Source organism: Paroedura picta, chromosome 12 (assembly GCF_049243985.1).
Source record: "Paroedura picta isolate Pp20150507F chromosome 12, Ppicta_v3.0, whole genome shotgun sequence".
Taxonomy (NCBI): Eukaryota; Metazoa; Chordata; class Lepidosauria; order Squamata; family Gekkonidae; genus Paroedura; species Paroedura picta.
This window is the reverse complement of record NC_135380.1, coordinates 25,917,159-25,930,017: the sequence shown is the minus strand read 5'-3', so window position 1 is coordinate 25,930,017 and position 12,859 is coordinate 25,917,159. Positions and strand designations below refer to the sequence as shown.

At 46.1% G+C, this 12,859-nt stretch overlaps 1 protein-coding gene across 2 annotated transcripts in view; it reads right to left on the bottom strand.

Moving 5' to 3' along the window:
• Nucleotides 1–12,859, bottom strand: part of LOC143822182 (tetraspanin-15-like) — a 97,310-nt gene that overhangs the window by 71,487 nt on the left and 12,964 nt on the right. The window contains exon 2 of one of the 2 annotated variants that reach the window (XM_077307051.1): nt 8,781–8,966. The exons of the other annotated variant lie outside the window; for it this stretch is intronic. Within the exon in view, the coding sequence (XP_077163166.1) occupies nt 8,781–8,966 (186 nt within the window). The remainder of the gene's footprint in view (nt 1–8,780; nt 8,967–12,859) is intronic. 2 annotated transcript variants of the gene reach the window in all.

Sequence of the window (12,859 nt, the reverse complement as noted above, 5' to 3'; positions counted from 1 at the left end):
CCTGGGACACTCTGCTGCAGATGTAAGTTTCACAATTCTCAAGTACTTCAGGGAGATGCTCTAGTCTTGGGAGAACGAGGATGCAGTGAGATGCCTGACATTATTTCCAAAACATCTGAGAGTCCATGCATGTGCAGATTTGTTTGCAAACAATTTTGAGAGTGCTTACCAGACTGGGGCAGATCTTTCCACCATAGAAATTGCTCCAATAATGAATTCCAAAATAGTCCTTAGTACTTAAGCGCCTTTCTTTCCTCTCTAATGTGGTCAAACTCTATAGGCAGCTAATCTGAGTGCATTCAGAACAGTGTAACTTTTAGCCTTAGCTTTTGGTTAGAACTTGAATGGATGGATTCCTAATTCTTCTCTATAGTTACCAGCAGCAGCCCCCCTTGACCCCACCACCACTCAGGAGGCTGGAGGGAGAAAAATTAGAGGAAATTAGCCATTGCATCAACAGTGTGACATCGTTTCAAGGGCAAACTCAAAAAAACTATGGTTTCTACTGAATCCTAGAGCAGGATGTTCAAACCAGAAATCAAGTCATGCTGTTGATATAATGGTGCCCCCATGTCCCTGCCCCCAATTTCCCACTGGGTGCCAACTGCTGTTTGGCAACCCTATGCCTCTCAGTTTGAATTAAGGGTTAATTAAATCATCTAGGTTCTCCCATGTGATGCGCATCATTTTTATGTGTGTAGATCCTGCTCAAAAGGGTTTCTTTTGTTTAAAAGGGGATATTCATTTTTCCCCACCCCTTTCATTCTTGATAGAAGGCATGCTTGGGGGGGGGGGGGAGACATTCAACATGGTTCATGTGACTTTTCTCCCCCTAAATGTTTTAGATTGGGTTGGTGAAAAAGAAGAATGAATCTCTAGAGTTTTCCTCCAGGTATCTTTACCAAACCAAATGTCCTGCAAGGGAAGGAAAAACAAGCACTGATTTGTTGATCCAATCAATTAATTATGCTTGTCGATAGCCATCAATTCTCACAACCTAGAAGCAAGGACTACCATCTTTTCAAGAGGCATGGAATCATGTTCGGCAGAAGACTAACCCTGACAAAATGTTCTGGTCTTGCGTAATAAGACCTGTCACTTGAGAGCAAAAGAAAGTTCAGCAGAATGCATCCGGTATAAAAATTAAGTCAGGCACTGGTGCCCCATCAAAATGCTCCTTCTGAAGACACTGGAGAGGATACGGGCTAGGTACAATCCAGACATCATCCCACTGGCTTGAAAGCCATGATTTTGGCAAGGAACCCTGGGAGATGCCATTTCCTAAGAGCTGTGAATCCTGTTAAAGAGTCTGAGGCACAGAACAATGGCATCTTTAAGACCAACAAAGTTTAATTCAAGGCATAAGCTTTCACGCGCAACTACCTGCGGAGGCAAGCATGCCCCCCCTGAAGACATCAACGGAATCCTACCCAGAACTATGGCAAAATTCTTCCCAGTTTGCTCAGCCTCCCATAGCACTTGTGCATTACGGCAATGAGGAAGAGCCATTTTACGGCCCACATCTTTTATGCCCTGGCTTGAAATGACTGCAAGTTTATGGCATCCCTGACATGAAACGGATGCAGCTCTCCATCTGCTGTGATCAGACACTGCAAGCCTGGAACTGTCAGCATAAAAATTAACTGGAAGCCAGGAGGAAGCCCTGATTTTGAGCCCTTATTGCTTGTCACCTGGCAAAGCACATTAACACATGCAGCAAAAAGCAAGCCAGAGGCTCATGCTAAAAATCAAACAAATTATGAACACACTGAAGTCGCTCCAAAATTCCTGAGCTTAATGAACTGATAAATATCCTGGGGACACCACCTGTGCCTGCATATTCTCACAAAAAGGGCGGTGGGACATGCCTGGTTCTGCATCAGACTCTTCCAGGAACTACTCGTACGAAGAAACTGGAGGAATCTTTGCCTCCCCCACTGTTATTTCTTCCTAATTAGTGCTCCAAATCTACTTTAAACCCAAAGAAAGCAGAGGTAAGGGCTTCCGTGAGCTACCTTCACCTTACCTTGGCAAGGCAAGTTTGGGGCTCTACTAGGATTGGGAAGTATCAAGTGATTTGGGGATGGGGAGCCTGGGCAAGGATGGGTTTGGGGAGAGGAAAGAGCTCCCTAGATCCAGCTGCAGACTGGAATGAATTTGACCATGGTCTCCCTTGCTGGTCTCTGAAATTGGGCTAGCCTGGCCTATCCAGGTCAGGACCCTCAGCCTGTAGCACCAGTGCAAGTATATGGTCAATAGAACCACTATAAACACAGAGAATGATAAGTACAAAAGTTTGACTTCCTATCTTCTATCTGGTACTGAAGCTGCTAAGGATATCAACTAACACTGCAGCCAGTCACAGCTCTGCAAGGCACCTTACCAGTCCCATCCAGGACCCCCATAGCCCAGAATTCAGGGAACACAGCTAAGGAATAAAATGGAAACTAGGCTGTTCAGTGTTTAAGGGGGAAATGGTTGCTCGTGTGCTGCAGGTGTCAACATTTTAAAATTATATTGGTAGTCACTCCAGGAACCCGGTGGTTTTTTTTTTTTTTCAACAAACTAGCCAGCCAGATACCCCGTCAAGCAATTCCAGCTGGTCCCAGGAAATACCTATACTTTTTTAAAACTGCAGAAAAAGAGAGACATTGTCACCAACTTACAGTCAAAATTATTATGTATATCCAAACTGGTCTACAAAAGACTGGAATAGAAGAGGGCCTGATGTGTTTTGAGCTTATAACTCATTTCCAAGTGTGCAAAACACACATTAAGATGAATTAGTTACTCCAAATGTCACTTTGTACAATGCACGGAATATGATGGACACACCATACAGTTCAAAAGCAACACATTCGCATGAGTTATTTTCAGAGTAATTCCCTGCCAAATGACGGTGTGCAAAGAAGAAGAAGAATTGTGTACAATTAAACAAAGGCATCTGAATATGCATCTTTGTGTTTCTTGGCAGGACCCTCAAAAGGCAGCCTGGCGCCATTGTCTAAAACTAAAGCCAGTCTTCTTTCGGTAGTGTCTTCTTGTTCTGCTGCAGAGGTAGCACTGCACAAATCGCATGTCCACCTCGATTCTGGATCAAAAATGCAAGGCAAAGAAGAGAACACCAGAAGAAATTTCAGCAACTAGTAGAATGACTTCTTTTAGCAAGTGCAAGCCAAGAAATCCTGGTTGCTGTTTTGTCACTCAAAAATGCAAGCTGACCTGGAAGGGAGAAGGCTCATGCAGGTCCTCAGGTCCGGATACTTCCCATCATTTTACAGTTGAAGTGTGCCTGGAACCTCAAGCTGGATTAAAAGCAGCTGGAGGTGGTCAACAGGTTAAGAACAGCCCCCTACCAGTTCTTCTTGGCAAGCCACACCCTCATGCTCTCGGTGGCCAAACTGTGGCTCTCCAGATGTCCAAGCACTATGATTCCCATAAGCCCCTGACAGCATGTGCTCTCCAGATGTCCAAGGACTACGGCTCTCCAGATGTCCAAGGAACCCAGCAGGAACCTGTGCTGGCAGGGGCTCATGGGAATTGTAGTCCTTGGACATCTGGAGAGCCACAGCTTGGCCACCCTAGGGTTGCAAACTTCCAGGTGGTAGCTGGAGATCCCCCAGAAATACAACTGATCTCAAGCTGACATGTAGGGATGCCAGGGCAAGCTCCAAAGTGGGAAGTGGGGATCCCATCTCCAGAGATTGCCCACACAGGAGCTTAGCGCAGATGTGATACCTTAGAGCAGGATCTCAAATTTATTGCGCCTGTGGGCACCTTTGGTATGAACAACAATGGCTACAACAGGAACGGGTGTCAAGGAGTGAGATCAGGCTTAACAGTAACTCTTCAACATTTCAGGCAAAGGCACTATTTAACAAGATGCATTTGGAAAATGAACATATTTGACAATATTTTCTTGCATACAACATAGATTCTAATTTCGGTCATACTGAGAGAGCTACTGCAGCTCTGTCAAAGCAACTTAAAAAAACACTCCTTCACGGCCAATTGAAAGGTGTTGGCGGGTGACGTGGTGCTCACGGGCACTACATAGGGGAACTGCACTCCAAAACCGCCATTTTCTCCAAGGAAACTGATGCATGGAGATCACCAGAAAGTCCATAACTCCAGGCTCCAGAGGGAGGCTGATGACTCTACTTCAGGAATTAGAACGAAATTCCATGGAAGTTTATCATAAAGCCCCAATACTATAGCAAAGAGCAGCTAGAGCAGTGGAAACACATTAAAATTCACATCAAATGATGGTTTCTGCGTGCAACGAAGTGGGGAAGTTGTTTTCGTCTTTAGAGATACCTCTTTTGCAAGGCAGTGGAGCGGTTCTTGAAGAGCCAGTTCAAATCAATTAAAATGTTTCTTTGCTTAGAAGCGAACAAACATGACAGCAGCACTGAACCAGCTGGTTTTCCAGCTTAGGGCTCCAACAGGTTTCAAGAATGACCGATACAGATTTAACAGTGAACGTTTCCAATGCAATCCTAAAGAGTCACATCATTCTAACCCACTGACTTCAGGGATGTAACTCTGCTTAGGATTGTCAGTGTCACTTGGAGAGCTTGATTAGGATGCCGCACCCATGATGTATATTTAGAGGTCAGGAATTATTGGAAAACAAGCCTTGAAAAGTGTGGGTACATTTTGGTGGGCTTACTCACAATATCTATAGACAAAAGAGCTCAGATGACTGGGTAGGGAAGGGGGGATCACCTCCCATTATTTCAGAGAGCTGTTCTTAGTCAGAGGGACAGAACTCCTGCTTCATCTACCATAAAACCACAGCTGTGGGCCCACCACCCACATGGCTAGTCAATTCAGTTCCCCTCTGTCAGGAACCAAGGGTTCATGACACCCTCCGAGCAAAGGCATGTTTCTTTTCCCTCTGGCTTCAAGGGGGAAACTTTGGGAAATGGGCACATCATGCTCAGAATAAGCACTGTGCCGCGCAAAGCAAACAACACCAGAACTTGAATTTGGCAAGGGAAACAGGAGCAAAGCTCTGTGTAAATGGCAGCATGGAAAACTGGTGGCAACTGGAAGCTATCCATGGGTCCTGAACTCCTTCCTCTCTGCCTTCCCCAGGCAACAACCCTAAGCAAAAAGTCGGTATGACAGCTGGTAAGGCAGCTATGCAAATCCCTGCCCCATTAGGGACCTACATCCTCATCCCTATCTGGACAGGAAAAGCTCTTGGTTCTTTGAAAGCAACTAAGGTAAAAACATCATTATGGTAATGTCTCTGTTGATTTTCATAAAGAACCCCCTTGGATAGAGACACCAGCTAATGAGACTGAGAGTAATAATAGTAACTTGGCTACATTACGCCATCGCATTCAACACACGCTGGCAGAAAAGGCCTCTCTCTAGGGTATCACAGTTCATCCATCAGGACGCTGCAACACTTATTGAAAGAGAATGAAACATCACTGAGCAACTGTCGCTGTGCAAAACAAGCTGTCGTGAAGCTGTCAGCCCAACCCAGCGTGACACGGGAAGTTTCATCTGTGCAGACATCAAATGCAGTCGAATGGGCTGGGGTTCCATTGCTGGGCTCACCTGCCAGTACTGCTCATATTCTAACATCTTCCCGCTTTGGCACCAAGAAAAACTCCACATGGAACCAAAGTGGCCCTCAAATGTGAACTTGGACCTTCACAGGGGTGGCAAAGAAAGAGCCGTGGGCATTCCTGAAGGGCAAGCAGAGGATAGTCACATTTGGAAGGTGCTTCAGGTGAGCCCCTCCTCAGCATTCTGATGGGGGGGGGTCCCTCCCCCTTATGTTTACTTAGCAGCAGTTCTGGTCTCAGCTTGCTAGATAAGTTGCTGTTCTCGGCCAAGCTGCTGGTAGGGAATCTTCTACCATGGTGTGGGGGTATGGCTCTCAGCAAGGTGTAGTTCTCCCAAAATTATAAGTGACCTCCAGATGGGAAAAAATGGCAATGTGCCTTGGACTGCCATGTTTCCTTTAGAAGGGCCGTGGTTCTGTGGTAGAGTCCCAGGTTCAATCCCTGACATCTCTGGTTCAAAGGACCAGGTAGAGAGCTACCAACAGTCTATTTTGCTTGATGGACCTAGGGTCTGATGCAGTACAAGGCAACTTCATGGGATAAGGGACATGCCACTGCAGAACAAATACATTATATTGGACACAACTGTCTTTGCTCAGGACACAGTAGTCCTCATTTTCATATTGTGTAACTTCCTTTTCTTTTTTCCCCTTTTCAGCTGGCAGAGAATGGAGACAGGAAAACTGCAATCCATTAACAGGATTCCTTGCGCTTATGGAAATGTTAGTCTGGATGCTTCCCAGACTTCTTTCTGTGCCTTGCACAAATATCTCTTCTGGTTTTCTTCTTTCTGTTATAACTATTGTGCTGCTCCCTACAAATAACTCAGTGAGAGGCAGTGGTTGGTAGCAATTACTGAGCAAGGCAGTGCTTTGCATGAAATAGAAGGTAAATGTTTTGTGTTCTTTGACTGGCGGGCAGAGTAGCACACATTTATAATTCATTCGATGACTGAGCCTGTTGCAGAGATCAGGCCATTCCCAAGCATAAAACAGGAGTAAAAGGTCACCCAGATGGGCTAGTGGAGGATACCTGGCATGTCCCGCTGCTTCTTCATCCTCCACATCAAGACATAATATATGGCACTATATGATTTCCCACAGATTTCTTTCCCTTTACAAAAATAAGCAGCCTTTCATAAATCAGCAAGAAGGTCATTTTAAGAGATTAAAGTTTAGATTTCATTTTAAACCATATTTTTAAAAGAAGAAGCTTATTGTAGCAGAAGCATCAACTATTATCTCAAAAGTCAGTTCTTATCCATCTGAAATACATGGACCGGGGAATAAGGTACTTGGGAGAGGCAAGTACACTCCCTCCATCCAATTTACATCATCAGGGATGGCCAAACTGAGACTCTCAGGATGTTCATGGGCTACAATTCCAATGAACCCCTGCCAGCACAGGCTGACAAGGTCTCATGGGAATTGTAGTCCATGAACATCTGGAGAGCCACCATTTGGCCACCCCCGTGGAATCAGCTTTATAATTATGGTTCCTAGAACTGCAGAGTTGGACAGAGACCTATAAGTCATCTAGTCCAGTGCATTCCAATCGTTATGAGTATGAGGACCCCATTTTAATGCCCACTACTGTACCACCATCCCCCAAGTGGCCCCCATGTTGCCAAGACAGTGCCCACAGGCACAGCACCTGGTGGGGGGGGGGAAGGAAGGAGGTGAGTGGGCATCAGGTGCCCCACCCTATCCTTCTCCTACACTGGCCAACCCTATGTCCCCACCCCAAATGCACAGCCTCTAACCCCCAGAACCTGGTCCTGGGACATATCACACCTCTGTGGGGCAACATGCTCCACCCGTTTCTCTCCCTCCTTATGCTCTCATTTGCTCACCCCTTCTGGCTCCCAGGGCATCAATAGCCAATGTAGAGAAACAGGCAGAAGGAACAGCATACAAAAGCAGCTCTCCCACTCTTTCAAATGGAAACTGGAAGTGTGAATTCTTGCCTTGAGTGACTCTGATGAGTCTTGAGAGTCCCCCTGAGGTACCCAAGGGAGGGCTGCTGGTCAGCCTGAACCTTCCCCCCCCCCGCCCCCCGCAGCACTCAGGGTGCCCACCATGGACAATAATTGTTATTTATAATCGGTACTAAACTTTTCTTTTTAGTATGCCAATAAAGATACTGTTGTTTCTGCTGTTGTTGAGACCTCCTGTACGCAAAGCAGATACTCTACCATTCCCAAGCATTCCCTTCTCCCCCAAAAGAGCACTGCTGGATCAGATCAATGGTGCACCTTATCCTGCACCCTGTTTCTCCCACATTGGTCAACCAGGTGCCCCAGAAGAAGCACAACCAGGGGACAGAGAATCCCCAGCAACTGCTTTTCAGAGGTTCATTACCTTTCAACCTGGATGTTTCACTTATGTTCCTTGGCAGCCATGATGGTTAGCATAGATGCATTTGCCTAATCTCTTTTTAAAGCCCTCTATGCCAGGGATGGTCAAACTGTGGCTCTCCATGTCTATGGACTACAATTCCCATGAGCCCCTGCCAGCATGTAGTTCCATAGACATCTGGAGAGCCATAGTTTGGCCACCCTTGCTCTCTGCTAGGCTAGTGACCATCTCTGCATTCTGTGGCATTGAGTTTTGCAAGTGAATTATGCATGGAGAATGAACAGTTCCTTTTGTCTGTCCTGAATCTACGAGCCATCAGAATTCTATTATTTGGGGAGAAGAAAAATGCTCTCTCCCTCTGACTCATCTTTTACCAGACCATGCATGGTTTCAGAAACCACTGCCACATTCCCCGTTAGCAGTCTGCCTTTTTTCTGAGCCTCTCCCAACTCTATGCCATAAATAATAATAATCTTTGCTTTTAAACAAAATTATGTTCCTTTCCCGATCATCCTTAGCATAATAATAATCATATTCGGCAGTCAGTGGGCAAGCCCAAGGATTCCAGGCCTGTTTGTGCTGTGAACAAATTATGGTTTGTTTGCAACATCTGAATGCAGCCTCTGTCTCTAAATGGCATCTACGCTGCAGGTTTCAGCTGCTAAAACAGTCATTTCCATGGAAGAAAAGGGGCAGGTGCTAAGCTTTTAATTTCCTGGTGCCTCAACTACAACTCCCAAGATTCTTTGGAGGAAAGAGAGAGAGTTAAATTGGTGGAACAAAACATATAAAGCAAGAAGGGGCCAAAAGAAGGGGAGAATTCAATAAACAGCCTTACAGTTTTCAGCAGTGTCCTGTTGTCTCGGAGGGATCCCACCATTCCAATAAAGGAAACCGCAAACATAGTTATGCCCAACAGCAGGAGGATCACAGCTGGAGCAAGGAAGAGGCCTTCCAAGGTCCGATGCTTCTGCCTTTCCACCTCTGCATAAATGCCAACACTGAGGATCACCAGGCCTATGATCTGCAAAAGAGTGGGGTGGGGGAAAGAAGCAGATGTGCCATGAGCAAGCTTTGCAAAACTGGTCACCTGCTCAGGAACTCACCGGCAGGAACAGCTCTCACGCAGTAGGGATCTGCAGCCTCCGAGCCTGGGAGAGACGTGGGAGGAGGAGGGGATGGTCAGAGGTGGGGGACAGGAGGCAATTGGCTGGCCATTGGACAAACAGGCAAGCCAGTTGGAGGAGGAGGCACTCAGGGGTGAGTGGGTGTTAAGCGCTGAGTGGCACTTAAGCCATGAGACATGCTCCTCCTCCAAGCCCTTACCAAAAATATTAAGTGGAACAGATTACTCAAAGACCTCCATCAGATGTCCAAAAGTGTCAATGGGATTAAAGAGATAACTGAAAACAAAACCTACTCCTGTACTTTTGACCTAAGCAGCAGGAAAAAAAACTGCTACAAGACAAAGGGAAGTCAAGGCATTACTGGTGAAAGATTAGGGGTATCATTTAAGAGTGAGAGCAAATAGGGCTGCCAACCTTCAGATGGGGCCTGCAGATCTCCTGGAATTACACCTGTCCTCCAGACTACAGGGATTAATTTCCCTGGAGAAAATGGCCACTTTGGTGCATTATATCACACTGAGGTCCTCCCCCCCCCGAGAACTCATCCTTCCCAAGCTCCACCCCTAAAGCCCCAGGAATTTTCCATCTCAGTGTTGGCACTCCTGGAAGTCAGTTGGGGAGAGATTTATGCACAGGGCAGAATCCACTAGAATTTCTTCCTCAAAAACTAAACCAGACAGCAGAACTCAGAGGAGGTCCTCCTTCACATTAGCTGCCATGGACTGGAGGGGGGGGGGTTGGACAAGCTGATGCTTTGATCAGCACCAGACACTCCCAGGATCCCGGCTGTCATTCCCTGATTTGCATGACATACTGGAGCAACAAAGCTAAGCTCAAGGGGGGAGAAAAAAAAGAAGAAGAGATTTTCATTGTTCCACCCAAGCTGGAAACAAGGTTTTTAGAAGGATGAAACAGAAGGTTAATGAAGTGAAACTTTACAACGGGAAAGAACAAAGGACAGTTAATTAGTTATGGGAAGAAAACTGTTGCTACCCTCATGCCTGGCATCTCAACATTGTTCCTCCCCCCCCTCTGCCAGAGCTCTCAAAAGCAGGGCGAGTGATGGCCCAGTTTTCAGCTGAGAGACAAACATCCCCCTGGCTGGCTTCTGGATATTTCACGCTTCCCCTTTCATCGCTGTTTTTAGTCAACTGTTTTCCCCAAGGCTGATGGCAGCACACAGCTGTTCTTGTCATGTTCCACCTAGACAAAAGACCCCACCTGCCCTACTTCCACCCCCCCAGCCAAAGCTCCAGTCACCCCTGTCTAAAAAATGCACCCTTCTTCCATACAAGAGCCCTGTTTTAGCGAGGGTTGAGAAAATTGTTTTCCACTGGGATGAACTGTTATTTGCCATCACCAGCTTGAAACTCATTTCTTTTGCTTGTGTCACGGCCGATGCGTCTTCACCTGTTGGCCAATGGAGTGGTGGCAGGCAGCAAGGGTTGCTGGCAGGAAGACTCCTGCTATGGGTCTGGCCCCCCGGCACCTCACAGAGGCTTCCATGCTAGGAAAGCAGATAAAAGGGGGAGATGGATCAAGATAGACCTGTTTCTCTCTGTCCTGTCAGTGGATGGATCTTTATCTTGTTGCTTTGCTTTAGGTGCTGGACCCAGTATTCTTATTGTCAACTTTCCTCCCTTCATTTAAGCTCATGGGTCTTTCATATTGCTTCAGCAGTTCATGGTGATCTGCAATGCAAGACATCAATTACCTGGCTGCAGAGAAGAGGAGAGTCAGAAATGGACTATTATATCTGCACCTAAGGTGCCAGTAATTGCGAGGGCAAAGACAGGAAAGTGCAGAGACTGACAGAGCAGCCTTCCACACGAACAAGCAAAGCAGTTATTGTGCCCCCTGAAAAACCACCTGAGATAAGGGGTCCCCAAAATGTTTGCACTTTTAAGACTGGAGAAATTAGAAAGCGTATTTTGTTATACATGTGGGCAAGATGGACGTTTGGCTGCAATGCTTTAATAAAGAAAAAATATATGGTTTTCCAAAACTGATGTTGGGAATGGGACCTGGGAAAGGAGCAACTCAAATCCTCAGCCAAACTTAACTGCCAATAAAATTGCTACTATAATCTTACTATTTAGACATTTGCACCCTACTTTGCCCTCCTGAGAAATGAAGCAACTTTATTGCAGCCTTCTCCATGATAGCCATCCTAAGATCAAGGCTACACATCTTTCCAGAGAACAGTCCGGTAGAATTGCCCTTTCTTGAAATAAGGTCAAAGAACACATTCTAGTTTTATTGGATTATGGCATCAAAGAACCTTCCAGTCCTTATGCAAATGTCTAGCAGGAGAGCAGTGTGCAGTGCAAAGTACTGCAGGCTTTGAGCTCCTTCTAATTAGAAGGGCACGCAAGCGCAATAATTTTGGCTGCAAAATGATCTATTTTATTTTTCCCAGAGAAGAAAAGGATAGCTGTTCCCTTGGCTGAAGAGAGAAAAGAGAAGAAAGCCCTTGGAGATCTATGTAATTTGAATTATTCTGATATAGAGGATTAAGCAAATTTTAAAGAAAGAGAACATGGGATTCAGTGACAGACCGTTTATCCAGTTACCAAATCCTAAGGGCAGGACTGTACCGTACACGTCCAGCACTACAGGGGGATATGGCTCCCTGTCAAAGAATATGCTCTTGAAGAGTCAATGGCCTGACTGTACAGCAGCTTCATGCGTTCTCCCTGCACAGCCCTCACATGGAGAATTACCATGGCTCACAGTTTTGCTTTACCACCACTTGTCTCCCAGTCATTTGTGGACTCAAGCCCCATGCTCGAGTTGCATGAGGCAGTTTTGGAATACTCAGGATGTTTAACAGCAAAAACCAAGTTTCAGAAAAACGATTTTGGCTAGAAATTCGAAAGGGTTTGGAAAGATGCTGGAACATGAGCAATTTGAGAAGGCCCTCAAAAGTATATCAGCAGCACCAGCATGGGCATCACTGCCAGGACTTGTCTTGGAGACAGCAATCCAGGGCTTGAAACATAAGATGTTCCCTATCAGTTCTCTCATTTAGAGGGAAAATATGCCGGCTGATTAAAGGAACACAGAAAACTGAGGCAGGGAGTGGCTGTTTCCCAAGTCTTTGGAGATTATCTACTTCAAATTATCCACTGGGGGTCTGACTGTCATTGACAGGAGTCATCCTAGCGTAAAAATGGATTTTAAAATAAAAAGTCTCTCCATCGGGATGACGCATTTGAAGATGCCTATTAAAACCGGGGAAGCTGGCTTCACAAGGGCAAAATTGGCTTAATCCACTTTCCCCACTCTGCTTTGAAGGGGAACCCGTTTTACTGGGAGAGGCTAACACTGACACAATCCCCCAACTCATCTCTGTCACCTCTGACCCTAACCCAAATGATCTCACCTTGTGCTGCCATTTTGTCCAGCATTCTGTCTCCAGCAGCTGCTGGGCAGGGGCCAATGTAGACTCAGAATCAGGGTAATTGGTCTTCTCAGTTCACTGAGTACCTTAAATTTAAAGGCAAACTGCTTCTGTACATGGAGGCTCTTTGCCTCAGAAGATGCTTGACTAGGGTTGCCAACTCTGGCTTGGAAAATACCTGGAAACTTTGAGGGGTGGGATTTGGGCAGGGAGAGACCTCAATGGAGTATTATGCCATGGAGTCTACCCATGTTCTCCTGGGGAACTGATCTCTGTTGTCTAGAGATGATCTGTAAAACCAGGGAATCCCCAGGTCTCACCTGGGAACTAGCATCCCTACGTTTGGCAAAACAGATTACAGGAAACCACTCCTGGCCTCTAGGTAGC